Source organism: Corticium candelabrum, chromosome 15, assembly GCF_963422355.1.
Source record: "Corticium candelabrum chromosome 15, ooCorCand1.1, whole genome shotgun sequence".
Lineage (NCBI taxonomy): Eukaryota > Metazoa > Porifera > Homoscleromorpha > Homosclerophorida > Plakinidae > Corticium > Corticium candelabrum.
The window spans coordinates 2,619,342-2,632,430 of record NC_085099.1 but is presented as its reverse complement, the minus strand read 5'-3'; the positions used below and the strand labels follow the sequence as shown (position 1 = coordinate 2,632,430).

General features: G+C 40.3%; 2 protein-coding genes across 2 annotated transcripts in view; one reads left to right on the top strand and one right to left on the bottom strand.

Annotated features, from left to right (window-relative positions):
• The first annotated feature begins 4 nt into the window (after positions 1–4).
• On the top strand, positions 5–1,759 carry LOC134190881 (WD repeat and coiled-coil-containing protein-like). The gene has a single exon (XM_062659419.1). The coding sequence runs from the start codon at positions 5–7 to the stop codon at positions 1,742–1,744; it is 1,740 nt and encodes a 579-aa protein (XP_062515403.1). The 3' UTR covers positions 1,745–1,759.
• Positions 1,760–1,789: 30 nt separating this feature from the next.
• The window catches only part of LOC134190509 (choline transporter-like protein 4), a 13,740-nt gene continuing 2,440 nt past the window's right edge, over positions 1,790–13,089 (bottom strand). Inside the window, exons 9-27 of the mRNA XM_062658963.1 lie at positions 9,692–9,821; positions 9,577–9,619; positions 8,940–8,980; positions 8,829–8,879; positions 7,244–7,305; positions 7,071–7,178; positions 6,354–6,453; positions 6,202–6,294; positions 5,936–6,110; positions 5,783–5,871; positions 5,489–5,618; positions 5,374–5,420; positions 3,398–3,492; positions 3,297–3,333; positions 3,169–3,238; positions 2,950–3,023; positions 2,804–2,874; positions 2,582–2,740; positions 1,790–2,064 (exon numbers count right to left, since the gene is read on the bottom strand). Coding sequence (XP_062514947.1) covers positions 1,922–2,064; positions 2,582–2,740; positions 2,804–2,874; positions 2,950–3,023; positions 3,169–3,238; positions 3,297–3,333; positions 3,398–3,492; positions 5,374–5,420; positions 5,489–5,618; positions 5,783–5,871; positions 5,936–6,110; positions 6,202–6,294; positions 6,354–6,453; positions 7,071–7,178; positions 7,244–7,305; positions 8,829–8,879; positions 8,940–8,980; positions 9,577–9,619; positions 9,692–9,821 — 1,718 coding nt within the window. The 3' untranslated portion in view covers positions 1,790–1,921. The remainder of the gene's footprint in view (positions 2,065–2,581; positions 2,741–2,803; positions 2,875–2,949; positions 3,024–3,168; positions 3,239–3,296; positions 3,334–3,397; positions 3,493–5,373; positions 5,421–5,488; positions 5,619–5,782; positions 5,872–5,935; positions 6,111–6,201; positions 6,295–6,353; positions 6,454–7,070; positions 7,179–7,243; positions 7,306–8,828; positions 8,880–8,939; positions 8,981–9,576; positions 9,620–9,691; positions 9,822–13,089) is intronic.

Sequence of the window (13,089 nt, the reverse complement as noted above, 5' to 3'; positions counted from 1 at the left end):
TAATATGGATGCATGTCTTCTCGGTGCTTGTTCGCTGAAGACGACAGGAGTAAACTACTTAGAACAGGCTGTGTCTATTGTTGGAAATGTTCTGTGGTACGACGGTCGCGTTCTCTGGATGTCGAACGTTTGTTTGAAACATCCGGGAACACTCGACGTGAAATCTAGAGCGTGTGGAGAGCTAAACAGAGTGATTGACGTCTCCTGGAGCAGCTGCGGCCATCTAATGGCCGTTCTAAGCGAAAAAAACGTGGCATTGTGGCGTCTGACAGACGATTGCAAGAAATTCAACAAAATTATGGAAGAGAGAAACGAGACTGGAGCCACAAGATGCTTGTGGCACTACAAAAAGCCCATCGTATCATTCCAATCGAATGCCGGCTTGGATTTTTATGAAGTTTCATCAATCAATTGCATTCCTGTCTATCAGTGGAAGTCACGTGACCTAGCAGTAGGGGTTACATGCTGGATGCCAGATGGTGGAATAATCGTCACCTCAAAACGCTCTATTTATAAACTCAATTTGCCAGTCTTTACTAAAGAAGCAGATGGAACTAGCCAAGCGATCAGTCACGTTTTGACGTTAAAAGGTCAAATCCGGGCTCTAGTAGTCTCCCATTCTGCCGACCTTATTATGGTAGCTACTGATCTACAGCTGGACTTGTCGAATGCTGCCGAAGCCGAGAACATGTTTGAAGAACCGTGTTTCGAAAAGCGTGACGATGAGACACCCCAACGTGGGACTGAACTTAGTGGCCTTCGTTTACAAGGCGAACAGTCGTCATTGTTCCATTTCCGAAGGAGACAGCCCTCGCACAATGCTGCTCTTGTGTATGCCATAAGGTTGTCTCACAGTAGTGCCACATCTCTATGTAGCAGCCACTTGCCCGGGATTATGACACCAGATCTTATTTGTTTTAATCAACAGACCGAGCGTCTCGTAGTTGGCAGCACTACGTTTCGTACACTCTACATTTTTGTCTTGAGGCGCTCGTCTCTTGGCTGTCAACTTGAATTGGTCAGCAAAGTAGAAATGGGACTAACAGATCGACCGAAAGGTCTCTGCTGGAATTCGACGGTCGGTACCCTCGTGTTAGTCGGGAAACTAAAAGAATACCCAAATTGTGCATTCCTGACAACGTCCGTCGTGACAGAGTATGAGTTGTTTATTAGACGGATAAACGTTGAATCCCAATACAAGGAGGATGCTACAGTAGCAGCTAGAGAGTCAGCTGGTGTTGAGGATGAGTCGCATTGTGAGTTGACTGACTTAAAGATGCCAGATGGTCATTTGTTGTATGAGAATGAAGTTGCAACTCGTGCGTCCATTCAAGAGATTGAGGATGAACCGAATGTTTTGGATGGCGTTTGTGACTTCGATGGCTGGTCAGAAAGGCAACTATTAGTTGCTGTTCTTAAGGATATTCGTCTGATCAAGCATCGTTTGTTACATCAGTCTGCTTGGAACCGTGAGACGAGAGACCCAAGTGTGTTACCTTCGGTTGCACAAATGCCTGTAGTTTATGTCACCGCAGGACGTGAAAGCACCCGACGCACGGCGTTTCTTCTGTGTGGAAAACAACTGAAATTGAGTGCATTGCAAACGTCGTTTTGCATGGAACGGATCGCTATGGTCGTAGAGGGCATGCCGGACGTGGTCCTGACCGCAGGTAGCGACGGATTCATTCCACTCAAATTCGAACCAGATAGTGAGATTACTGTATATGAAGTAACATCAGACTAAAACCAACAGGCAGATCACAGTGTGCACTGCTACATACACATACCATAGTGTGGTGGCTGTTCCTCCTTACAAATACATTGAAACACGCATGCAGTGGCTTAAGGGCAAAACGTTCAAGATTAGCAGTTACCAAGTCCACAGCAATTATACATAGAGTCAACATATTTTATCTGAGTGTTAGAGGTCTTCTTCCTCGATATCATCTTTGGATTTGCCTTTGTCTTTCGGAGACTTGTTCTTCTTGTTTAGGACCTTCTTCAAGCCCTTTGACATGTAATATGGCTTTTCGGCGGAGCCATCGTTTCTCTCTAAATCCTCCACTAAAGCAAGACATAGTTATAGTTATCTTCAAACAGTCGAGCAGTACAACACGTTAGAAATGTGTCAATGTGACATCAGTAAACATAAACATTGGGTTACAATAAATAAATAAATAACCTCACTTCTATAATTACGCTGATGTGCTATCTGCAGAGTTCTATCACAGCTCTAATTGGAAGGAGAGACGAAAGCATCTTTACACAACATGGAACAAACTACCACAAATATTTAAAAATTGTTTTGATCCAACGACCATTCCAGGTGGGTAAAATTCAAGTCTAAATGCTACAAGAATACATGGAAACCAGTTTCTTTCTCATCGTGACATGACATGGTAACAAGCTTGCACAACTACACCAAAGGCATGCCCTTCAATGAGCCAACTTGTCACACAAATTTTCAAATACTAAAATACCGAAAAGGCAAAATGGTATTAACATTAACCTTGCATGTATGCATACACACACTACAATACACAATACACTAGACAAAACAAGACACGTTTGGTTAACTCACGAAAGCATAAGAACAGAGTGTCTACAGCCATGTCGTAGACACTAAAGAATGCCCAAGATATGAAATAGGCAAACAAACAGAGAAGAATCACAGGAATGAGATAGTAGTTGAGATCTTCCGACTTCCTCACAGAATCGAAGACCAAGAAGCTCAGAAATCCTGCCACCAAACATAAGTAGCTACACAACCATCACAACATCCACTGAAATGTATCATACCCACCTACAATACCGACAATCAGCAGTCGACTCAAGAAAAAGATAAACGCGGTTATGCTGTTCAGAACGAATACCCTAGATAGTAAATGATCATAACATGACAACACACACACACACACATCGCACAAACACATTGATACACCCACACACCTCAGTATGTTCCTGAAAAGAAGGTTAAAAGCACGACAACAGGCTTTGCAAAAATGATACCCATAAATCGCAACCTACATAACAAAATGCAATAATAATTAATTAAACCACCCGTCTCAAGTGGAGCACGAAATTCTCAAGGCAACTTCATTCAACCAGTCTCTCGGTTTCCTACTATTGTTGTCTGTCAGTCTCACTATTGTTTGTCAGTCAACATACCAGTATGTACGCATTCTTGTTGATGTACTTGAAAATCTTCTCCAAACACCAGAAACAACAACCGAGACATCTGTACAACGTTTCGTTCAAACACAATTCGAATGCACAATACAACGTGACTAGCAAACTTCAAGAAAAATTGGGCAGCAGAGTTATCTCCATAACCTGCAAGTTACATGCTAAATTAAGTCACTTAATTAATATCAAACAGTGTACGAGGGTCATTTACCTTTCAGCTTTCTTTGTGTGTAGGCAAGAATGATGCGAATAAACTGGATAATGGCAATTATAAGAGCTCCAAACGCCAAAGATCCCGTGTGCCAACTACAGATAACACACAGTTACTACTCCGGCTTCAAATGCAAAACAGCTCAACAACTAAAGTCACTGACGTTTACACAATAAAAACATATATACATACAATAATTTCTACGTAAAACACTAATAACAAACTGATATGTAACTATAACATTCAATATTTCTTAACATTGAAAATTATCCAGCTACATCAGTGGTAAATCGCTCACAAGGTCTAATAACAGTGAACACATTTAAAATAGTCTTCTTGATCAGAAGCATTCAAGAGTCTAAGTACTGCAACTGTCTGAGAAAAACTCCAAGTGCTTATTCTTTAAAAAACATCTAACCCGCAATATACTCAAATAACTGCCCAAAGGCCGTCATTCAAGCAAAGGCTTGTGTATAATTACGTTCATCTAAACCATGGCTGGCAAACGATGCAGCACTCTGTAGACTAACTGTAGACTGACGATGCATATTGGCAACACTCAGATCAAACCACGCACCTATTCATGCATCAGTCTACCCTCTAAAGGCTAGTAATAATAATTAAGACTGAACCTGATGTAAAATTTTTAGTATATTACACATGACAGTGGTGGTGCCTGGGGTGGCTAGGCACCATCTTTTTCAGGTTGCGAGTAAGGAACAAAGCCGTAAATAGCATATAGAAGGTTCTGGTAAGGACAATAATGCTTAACCATCATTCCAATTGAATCTATCAAAAAATGTGACAAAAGTTGTTTTCCTAACATTCTCTCTTACTCTATTAATTAAACCGTTTGTAAACACCTGCTCCTGTTAGTGCAATGTCAGTGGTCTAAACTCTTAACGTCTTCAAACTTACCTAGAGTCTACTACAATGGGCCAAGAAGACTCAATGGACTTGCACTACATGCACTATACAGTTAACATGCAATCTTGGATACGTTTGCTAGCAGACACTTCACAGCATGTCTTTCTTGAAGATAATGTTTTCTGTCTCTCGTCAGTACACATAACATAGTCTCGCGTAGCCAGACCCTTCCTGCCTACATCCTTCTCGCAAGGATGTAGGCGAAAAGGGTCTGGCTAAGAGAGACTACACATAATATACTATGAGGTACAATACTATGTTGTAGATATAAATTCATCTGGTATTGAGAAATTAATGTATACTATGGTATCAAGCAATGTTTAGTGAAACCTTGCTATATCGCCCAAACATTTAGTTTGCATCACCTGTTTTCCAGTCTGGATTCGCTACTGTGACTTTTCAAGTTACACTATTGTCTGTTCCCCCATAGGTGTGAACTTTGAAAATCACCAATATCGCCACTGTTTTTTGGACTTGGTAGAAACTGCTAGGTCTGGCATTTCTGTTTATCGAATTATCTAAGCCCTTCCTACAAAGAAAACGGAAGTCTAATACTTTTTCATATCAAAGACAAAGGGGTGGAGCAATGGTTATTATCCAATTATCTTGTAAGACCAACGGATCAGCAACTGGAGCGATATTTGGTGTAACATGGTCCAGCTCTTAGTGCTTTAATGAGCACACCTGGTGTGACGTCTACTTCATTACTCACTTGGAGTTTCACACTTAGGAAATAGACAGTAGTATGTCTGTCTTAGGGAGACGCATGTTCCCATAGGCACTTAATCAAACATATTTGTGATTAATGATTTCAACAAGCACATTTTCACCATTTAACCACCTCAGAGCTGTTAATTAACCATATGAACTCTTTCATGGACATTCACTGTAACTAATTGTTTACCAGAATTTCAATCACACAATCTTACATAAACAATACTAAGAAGTTATGTAAAATCCAACTAGAAATAGAGTTGCTATCAATTGACATGCCGTCCTGAACTACGAAGGAGTTGCCTACTAGAATTAATACCACATGGAAACCTTACAAGAATGCTCTGAAAAATGATCTTGTGACTGCAAAACTAGGAATATCCTGTTATATGAAAACAGTTACACAACTTAGCACTTTCAATCAACACGTTCATTACTATGTAGTCGCACCTTTGATTTGTCAAATGCCCAGTAGTATGATGCAAACGCTCCCGCAAGTGTACACTGACCCAGTGCTACCACGTAGTTGCTTGTCCACAAGAGACCAAACAGATTATAGATTTGCATTCGAAACAGAGTCCTGTAAAGCATCAAATCAATTACACACACATACACACACACACACACACACACACCACACACACACACACACACACACACACACACACACACACACACACACACACACACACACACACACACACAGCAATACAAACAATATCATTTTACAGCAGCTTCGCTTACTTGCTCTGAAAATACTCCTTGAAGACACACTCAACTACGCTTACATCGGCACTGTGAGGTGGGACCAATGTCGAACAATCTTTGAATTTCTGCACCACAGTTTCGAAGTATTACACAAACAATACCACTCTCTAACTCCAACACACAACTAACGTCTGGATCACACTCGTCACCATGAGTGAACCTCATGTATGTACAGTTAGTGCCATTGACTTTTGCTGTGACGTCAATGTATGCTGCCACCTTATTATTGTCCGCATCTTGGTTGTCTGCATATTCGGTGTTAACCTGAAAGACATAAATTCTATCTCCAGCACTCTGCAGCCAGCTGATAGAGACATCAAGTCAAGGTAAACAACTAGCGCACGCTTCATAACAAAACAATCCAACTGTGTGTAACATTCATCAAACGTAGATACAGTGCAACAGCAACGAACCACACAATAACGAGAACGAGCAGAATGAATGTGACCACTGGAAACAAGAGAGTGAGCAACATATTGCCTATTGCTCTGTTAAACATAACAAAATTCATGTCATATGGCGCATCGGAAAGATATGAAAACGTTACCGGCTTGCTTCTTTGATAAGCTCAATGGCTATCTGTATCCTATCGCGAAGGAAGATGACAATAAGAAGGAGAATAAGGAAGACAATCGTGAGGATGATTCCTAGAGAAAGCAGAGCAGTATCACACTATCTTATTATCATAGAAAAGGTTAGCTAAGAGACTGTCTGATTGATTATATTGTCAGACACTATAAAGTCTAGTGAGACATCTATCAACCGTTCTGTTCCTATAGACTCTTATGATTTTGATAATGTGTAGTCATACAAGCAAAATCATAAACATGAGCAAACACGAGTACACAAAGACGCAGCAAAACTGTTAATATGAAAGCACCTGTGATGCAAACCTTGATGCACACACACACACAGACACACACACACAGACACAAACACACACACACACACACACACACACACACACACACACACACACACACACACACACACACACACACACACATTCATAGCATATTCAGAAATACAATACATACATACACAAGATGGCATTAACACCACATTGCCTACGACAGATACCCGTATAGACTACAGGAAAAACTCTCCACGCATCGAGTCACACACATTTCGCATGTAAAACAACTAACCATTAAGGTAGTCAGTCATTCAAACTAACAGATCACTAGTCTGTCCACTCAATAACAGTAAATCACTCACACAACTCTACATTGTTGAATCGCAGTTTGAATATCAGGTATCATACCTAGAGCCAGGTACGTCTTCTTCTGGTAGGTAAATGTTTGTAGTAATGTGGTCGCAGTCCTTGGTTCTTCATCAAGATCCCTGTACTTCACATAGCACCAACCGATACCTAAATGTCAACAGTAGCACTTGATGTTTTAAATACTAAATGTCAGCTGTGTTGTTAGCACATACCAAATATCATCAGGCCAAACACCAAAAAGATAGTCAACCAAACAATAATACCGACCACGAATCTGTAAAAAAGGTAAGTTTACTTGCTCAGAACGTCAAACGATTACAAAGAAAATAACTAAAGTACAGCTGTATGGTATGCATAATGATACGCCTACTGTTTTGTAGTATAATCATATAAAACTCGAGTTGAAGTCTACCTGTGTGTGTGTGTGTGTGTGTGTGTGTGTGTGTGTGTGTGTGTGTGCACGCACGCATGCACGCGTAATAGCTCAGTTGGTTAGAGAGTCATCTTATAGAGTGTTTACATCCGGGACCTTAAAGGGTCACAAGTTCAAGTCACAGCGATGACGAACTATGGCATAATTTCCTTAACTTAAGCAAGAATTAACACACACTTGCTTCCCTCAACTCAGGAATATAAATGAGTACCGGGTCATTGACTGGGGGCCTAAGTGGCCATCGGCTATGACGTGAAATCAGCCACTGGGGTCCTGGTGAGACTTCGAGTGCTTACACCACTGTTGGCTTCACAAGTCGGTGGCGAGTGCCTGGCCCGCCTCCGAGTGCCTGGCCCGGCTCCAGGAGTTTGCTAGCGCAGACCCAGAGTTCCCTGAGTAGTGCACAGGGCCCAGCTTAACAGCTGGAGGCGTGACCTCTGAAAGGCAGCTCCTGACATTTAGGTTTTAGGTTTTAGGTGTGTGTGTGTGTGTGTGTGTGTGTGTGTGTGTGTGTGTGTGTGTGTGTGTGTGTGTGTGTGTGTGTATGTGTCTGTTGACGCCTTGTCCTACTCTGCAAGTAGTCTCACATTGTCAGACCCTCTCCCACCTTTCCCTCTTAATTAAACTAAGCTTTGCCTCCCTCCAGATGCCTGAACACTACATAAAACCTTGTGTTACGAACGCTAGTAATGCGACTACACAATTTTGTGTGTTCTACTCTTTAGTGCTAATGACTTCAATAAATATCTATTAATTAAATTTAATCCGACAAAGTCACTAACGTGTTCCTTATCAATATAAATGTCATTTTACTACTCACGACTACAAACACTTTCGTACACATTGGGTCATACATAGTTTCCTGTCAGCCTCTTCCTGAATTTAGGCGCGGGCAGTACACGTGTATGTGGTATCTGTTTAATATTAACACATTCTTCTATTCATAATTTAATATTAAAACGTTATTGTTGTCAATAGGTTTCGCAGGCTCACAGCTTTCGTATGTTTAAAAGTGACTACACACTATAACGCACATCGGAGCTATAGTGTTGGCAGCTGCCGTGTGGTGTGTATCCATGAGATGGACACATGACAATATAGCGGCTGGCACATGCACAAGCGTCTAGGGGAGGGACTTGCGAGAAGTCTAAGAGTGATGTGGGAGCTGACGTGAAACTATATATGTAGTTTGTATGGCCTTGTAGTAATTATTGTGTTTCTTTATTGATGCATTTAAAATTTCTTTAACAATTGTCTTCTGATCTGCTGTATTGTGTGTACAAGTACTAGCATACCTGAGTCTATTTTTCAGTATTAACTACTTTTCAGAATTATTAACAAGGATGCTCTCGATCATAATTTACCTCATCACGAAGATGTAGACAAGACAGAGGAGAAGAATAAGAAACAATCCACTGCAACAACACACAGTTAGCATTAAGCCATGACAATCTATTTATATAAACATGCCTTACCCGAGTAAATATGGCCAGACAATTCCAATATCACTGTATATCTATCAGCAGAAAATACATAATTATATTGGCTACAATGAGTCATCAATTGCATACAACAAGCATGCAAATAATTTTGTATTTTATGTAGAACTGTTGTGTTGGTGATTGATGTGAGTGATACCCTACTGCTTCTAATGTCTTTTCGAGGCTCCAAAAATAATTTTGAATTTTCTAATCATAATGTTTAAGGTCTTGATGTGCAATATTACTAATTTTTTGATTTAATTTTTTTGTCCATTAATGTTAGTAGTCTGTGATTGTCTGTCTGTCTATCGTCAGTAGCGGCTACGTACGACCAAATACAAACACTGCTCTGTGACTGGACCATTTTAACCAGAGTCATATGCTTACCCTCCTAAAAAGTTTAGTCCATGCATGCATGTGTGCACACACATGTACTCACACACACACACACACACACACACACACACACACACACGAGAGAGAGAGAGAGAGAGAGAGAGAGAGAGAGAGAGAGAGAGAGAGAGAGAGAGAGAGAGAGAGAGAGAGAGAGAGAGAGAGAGAGAGAGAGAGAGAGAGAGAGAGCAAAATAACCTGACTGACAAAATAGCCAAAATTGTCTGCACATCCTTACCTCTTCACCGATTCTACGTAAGTTCAAAAATGTGCTAAGACCACTGAAAGACACAAACAATCAATAAGTACATCAAGTCTTCATTCCATTAATGTCACGAGCAAAAGCCACTTACTCTACAGACTTTTCGACAAGATTCTTGTCTAAAGCTGTGCCATTGCCGTTTTTAAGAGTTGCATTTCCTTCCTTCTTATCCACAATGACGCTATTCAAGTTAACAATAGTTGGTATGCAGCGACGTACAACTAGCAACAAAACACAACAAAATTTGTACATAAACATTAAGCAAACATGACCACTCAACACAAGAAAACAGACAGAGAAGCAAAAATATCTAAGCTATTCGCTTTCTACACCAATAAATAGTGAAAGCTTACAAGACAGTTAAGGTAATTAATCTAATTTATATAAATTATTATACAAATATATTAAAATTTAAATTTGGTTTAAACACAAGTCACATTAAAATATATATACGGTATTACCCCGCTTAGAAGGCATGCCTTATAAGCAAGACTTAGCAGAAAGTGAGACCAAGGAATCCTGCAACCATAAAGGCATGTCCTTATAGGCAAGGTAGTCTCGATTATCCAGACCATCAGCAAGTTAGCGCTTGTGCAATCTGCAACTTACAACATGGCAGCGTCTGCAAGAGTTGGAGTGCAGGGTTTGAAAAACTGGTCGCCAAGTCGCCAAATGGCGATCTCTGTCACAGGAATGGTGACTAGTCAAGCCTAGGAAGTTGCCATGCCGTAGGAATGGTAAACCGTGATGAAGATCGACTTTCCGAATTTCCAAGTTTAGGCTTAGTAGGAGCTTGAAAACTAGTACGGCGTAATCTGGGTACACAAAACCCTCAACTTTTCTGTCTACATGAACGTATAAACTGTCCGCCCGTGTGTTCCGTGATCCTAATGTGCTCAAGCACCTGCACAAGGAATGTCGCTTACCTGCACCTGGAAAACACTTAGGTAATTAATTAATTATATAAAGTATGAGATAACGGAAATATGGCACGTGTGCATGACGTCTGCACAAAGAGACCATGGCCTTAGTGGTAATTACTAACAAACTGTTGGTCAGTTGGTCAGTTTATAAACTCCAGGACGTCCAAACCCTTGAACCTAAATATTAATCTAGAGAATGAAGCGCCTTCTGTGCCTGCATGTGGTTACTTACATTGCCGCATCATACTATTGAACTAGGATGAGTGTAACAAAAAGTAAGTAGCTACAAGACTGTTTGACTGAGGGGCGTGGCATAATAAGAACTGCTTTGGCAACCAACATTTCTTAGGTTTTTCGAGCCCTAGAGTGTCTAATATTGGAATTCGAAGAACAGCCACCGTCAGCCGATTCTGATACGAAAAGAACTGCCAGAATGTAGTGAGCAGGAAGCATGTCGTCATATAGAGGTACGACGAGTACGGTGGTAACAGAGCAAGAGCGTCACAAGCTCACAGTGAACCCCAGAAAGGGTGAAGAAAAGAGAGGAGTTTTCGAACTGACAGAACCAGAAGAAGGCAATTGCACAGGCATCATAGATGGGAAAGACAGAGGTAAAGACGAGAATGAAGGAGAAACAGTGATTAGATGTAGAGTGGAAATCTGTAGCATGTGAAAAGCTATTCATGCGCTTTAGTGAGTAGAAGTTGTGACTTAGTAGATTTGAGTTAGTGGGAAGTGTATGTTTGAATGCATTGACATGGAACCATGCATACATTGGCTGCAATGTTGAGTCATTCCCTCACCTAAAAGGCATGCCCTTATGCCCTGGGGTATAAGAGCAATCTGCTAAACCTCGCGCTATAAAGGCATAAATACGGTAATTAATAAATTACTAAAAATATAAAAATTGTAAATTTGGTTTAACTTAAGCACAAGTCACATTTACTAAAATATATAATATATAATTAATAAATTACTAAAATTATACAAAAATTGTAAATTTGATTTAACTTAAACACAAGTCACATTTACTTATATATCTAATATATAAAGCGCAAACTGTCTGTTTGTGTGTGTGTGTGTGTGTGTGTGTGTGTGTGTGTGTGTGTGTGTGTGTGTGTGTGTGTTCACATTTGGTGGTCACATCTTTCGTCCGTTCACAACCGAAATTGGCATGCACACTCGGCACACACAAGGGAAGCTTTGCGTAAAAAAATATGCACCGGGTCCCCTCTCAAGGGGTTGACCCCCACTTAAAATTTCTCGATGACGCAAACGCTACACATTCCAGCTCATTTGAACACATGCCCACACCAGTCCTATGTAGACTGTATGCATCGTCGTCCTTTGCAAAGCTTCGAGCAATCGAATATCTCTTGCCGACGAAACTTGCTCTTCTAGCGCTTTCGTTTCTCTCCAAATTCTGATTGCATTTGCACCGAATCCAACCTACACGTTTCTGCAGCAAGCGCTACACAGGCAGTGTGTCGATTTCTATTGAAACAAGCGCGAAGAGCAAGGTTCGAATTCATTCAGCACATCTGGGACCTCGCAACAAAGATTGCACGTGACGTGTCCACAGACCTATCTTTACACTACAGTATCTTGCCTGTACGAAGGACGGGCCATGTATAATTAATAAATTACTAAAAATTATATAAAAATTATACATTTGGTTTGACTTAATTAAATACAAGTCACATTTACTAAAATATATAAAATATATATATAATTAATAAATTACTAAAAAAATTATATAAAAATGTAAATTTGGTTTAGCATAAACACAAGCCGTTCACTTCAGTCAATGCTGCTCCTTCTGCCTACAAACTTGATCTCTCGCTGAGGTGGACAGGTTACATAATTACCACTTACCAGTAAACGCTTCAAATTGCTCTATGTGGTAGACACTCCTTATTGTTGACTTAAGTCTTTGTAACCAGTGAAGTCAAGGTCCATGAAAAGGAATCATTTTTAGTTCAATAATGGAGGCAAATTTGGACGTGTAACTAACAGTAACGTCATTCCTAGTTTTAAAGCTTCTATGTTGTTCTTCCATGAGACTGCCCCTTTAATAGATTAAGAATTGTCATTAATGTTGTATTTTTGCATTGTTACATGCTTGTCTGCCATGCAGTATCAACTTTACTATATTATATTATTATATAACTACTAGATTCATGCCCCGTCCTACAGACGGGCAAGATACTGTAGTGTAAGATAGGTCTGAGTATGTGTGGACACGTCACGTGCAATCTTTGTTGCGAGGTCCCAGATGTGCTGAATGAATTCGAATCTTGCTCTTCGTGCTTTTTTCAATTGAAATCGACAAACTTCCTGTGTAGCGCTTGCTGCAGAAATCTTGTAGGTTGGATTTGGTGCAAATGGAATCAGAATTTGGAGAGAAATAAAATCGATTTAAGAGTAAGTTTCCATCGGCAAGAAATCTTTGATTGCTTGAAGCTTTGCGAAGAACAAGTACATTCTACACAAGACTGGTGTCGGTGTGTGTTCAAATAAACTGGACTGTGTATTGTTTGTGTCAAGAAATTTTTGCACTGGGGTC

Coding starts and splice junctions, on each gene's coding strand:
- LOC134190881 (XM_062659419.1), top strand. CDS start 5: ATGGATGCATGTCTTCTCGGTGCTTGTTCGCTGAAGACGACAGGAGTA.